Source organism: Chaetura pelagica, unplaced genomic scaffold (genome assembly GCF_000747805.2).
Source record: "Chaetura pelagica isolate M959 unplaced genomic scaffold, ChaPel_1.0 scaffold124, whole genome shotgun sequence".
NCBI lineage: Eukaryota > Metazoa > Chordata > Aves > Apodiformes > Apodidae > Chaetura > Chaetura pelagica.
The window spans coordinates 37,991-39,960 of NW_009952891.1; the positions used below are offsets into that span (position 1 = coordinate 37,991).

Genomic DNA, 1,970 nt, shown 5'->3' on the forward strand with positions numbered 1-1,970 from the left:
AGTGGCTCCTTGCCCAGCAGCATCCCCACGCCGCTCAGATGGGATGCTCGTTACAGCCGGCAGCGCGGCGGCTATTGTTCCTTCACTTCCTCTTGTTATTTCCCCTCTCTGCAGATGGGGAGATCACTTCCAAGCCAATGGTGCTATTCCTGGGACCGTGGAGCGTCGGCAAATCCTCCATGATAAACTACCTCCTGGGGCTGGATGACACTCCCTACCAGCTCTACACAGGTAGGGCGCTCGCCGCTCCTCCCTGCTCCCCCGGGGGCGGTGCCAGCGCTTCTGCATCCGTGTGGGCAGCAATTCCTGGCTGTGTCCCTGTGGTCCCCTCCCTGTTACAGCAGAGAGGTTGCAATCTGGTCCACGCTGCCCAGCTGTGGTGCCACATGGAGGGAGAAGCTCCCCACTGTGGCCCAGGTGTGTCCACCTTCCCTGAGGAGAAGGGTAGTCTGGGTCACATTGCAAGGGCAGCTTGCCTTTGTCTTCTCCCCTTCCCTCCTCACGTGGAGCCAATTAATTTGCCTTCCCAGGAGAAAAGTCATTCCCCTTCCCTCCTCCCTGCTGCCACAGATGTCACCTCGCAGCTGAGGGCAGGTGTCTGTGGCCAGCTCTGTGCTGCAGTAATGAGGGCTCCCAGGAGGTGGTTCTACAGGGCACCTTGTGCAGTTAGGCCACCTCCAGAACAACCAGTCCCTGCAGAAAACAGCCCTGCTGGCATTTTCCCAAGGGGCTTGGCAGGAATTCCATGGCTCCGCTGCTTGCCTTCCATCCCTTGGCAATGCTCCTGAGCTTCATGGCTAGTCCCAGGCCAGCCCTGTCCTGTCCATTGCCCAGCATGGATGTCACAGCTCTGCTGCTCCTCTCGTTGCAGGGGCAGAACCCACCACCTCCGAATTCACTGTCATCATGCACGGCCCCAAGCTGAAGACTATCGAGGGCATCGTGATGGCTGCTGACAGCGCCCGCTCCTTCTCTCCCCTGGAGAAGTTTGGGCAGAACTTCTTGGAGAAGCTGATTGGGATTGAGGTGCCCCACAAACTGCTGGAGCGAGTGACCTTTGTAGACACGCCGGGCATCATTGAAAACCGCAAGCAGCAGGAACGAGGTAGGGTTTGCTGGCTTCATCTGAGGGACTCCAGGAAAGGTGCTGGAACCATGTGAGAGGACAAAGGTGGCTGAAGGGCAGAGGGCAGAGCTGTAGGCTACAAAAGAGGGTGACATTTGTGTGCCCATGGCTATGGCAGAAGCTGCTGGGACCTGGGGAACATACCTGGGGCAGTGGCTGTGTGTGTCCAGATACCCCTGAGATCCCAGACAGATTGTGTGGCATCAGGATTGGTCCTTACAGGCCATCACTGCCTTTTTGAGCTGTTAGCAAACCCCAGGACTTCAGGATCACTGGGTGGAGACTGCAGCTCATCCCCCTCACTTTTCGCCAAGCACAATGCAGGGCTGTTGCCCAACCTGCTCTCACCATGTTGGGCTGGAGCCTCTCACCCAGCCCACATGTAGGCAGGGCCCCTCTGCTCTCTCAGAGGGCTGGGAGCCACAATCCAGGGGCAGCTCCCTGCCAGGAGGTGGTGGGAATGCAGTGCAGGCAGCAGCCCCGGGCTTGCACCGCGCTTACCCAGCCCACGCCGCAGTGTTGCTCCTCCAACAGCACCAGCTCCCTTTGCACGAGGCATCCACCTGGTCACGGCGTGGCCACCTACTCTGCATGTCCTGTGCTTTGTGGTGGCTGCCTTCAAAAAACACCCCCCTGGGGCAGCCAGCCTCAAACTCATTCTTGGCTAAACCAGAGCTGAGGCAAGATTGAAAAGACCTTCAAGGCCTCTTGCAGGCTACGAAAGGCCAGACCTCAGAGAAGGTCAGATGTTGGCTCTCACTACAGCAAGGTGGGGTCTCCCACAGAGCAGAGTGCTCCTGCAGGCCCTGGGGCCCATGGCTGGGCAGTGTGGTGGCTGGGGGAA

General features: G+C 58.9%; 1 protein-coding gene across 1 annotated transcript in view; it reads left to right on the top strand.

Annotated features, from left to right (window-relative positions):
- Nucleotides 1–1,970, top strand: part of SRL (sarcalumenin) — a 17,805-nt gene that overhangs the window by 12,458 nt on the left and 3,377 nt on the right. The window contains exons 6-7 of the mRNA XM_009995505.1: nucleotides 115–231; nucleotides 872–1,105. Of these exons, the coding sequence (XP_009993807.1) occupies nucleotides 115–231; nucleotides 872–1,105 (351 nt within the window). The remainder of the gene's footprint in view (nucleotides 1–114; nucleotides 232–871; nucleotides 1,106–1,970) is intronic.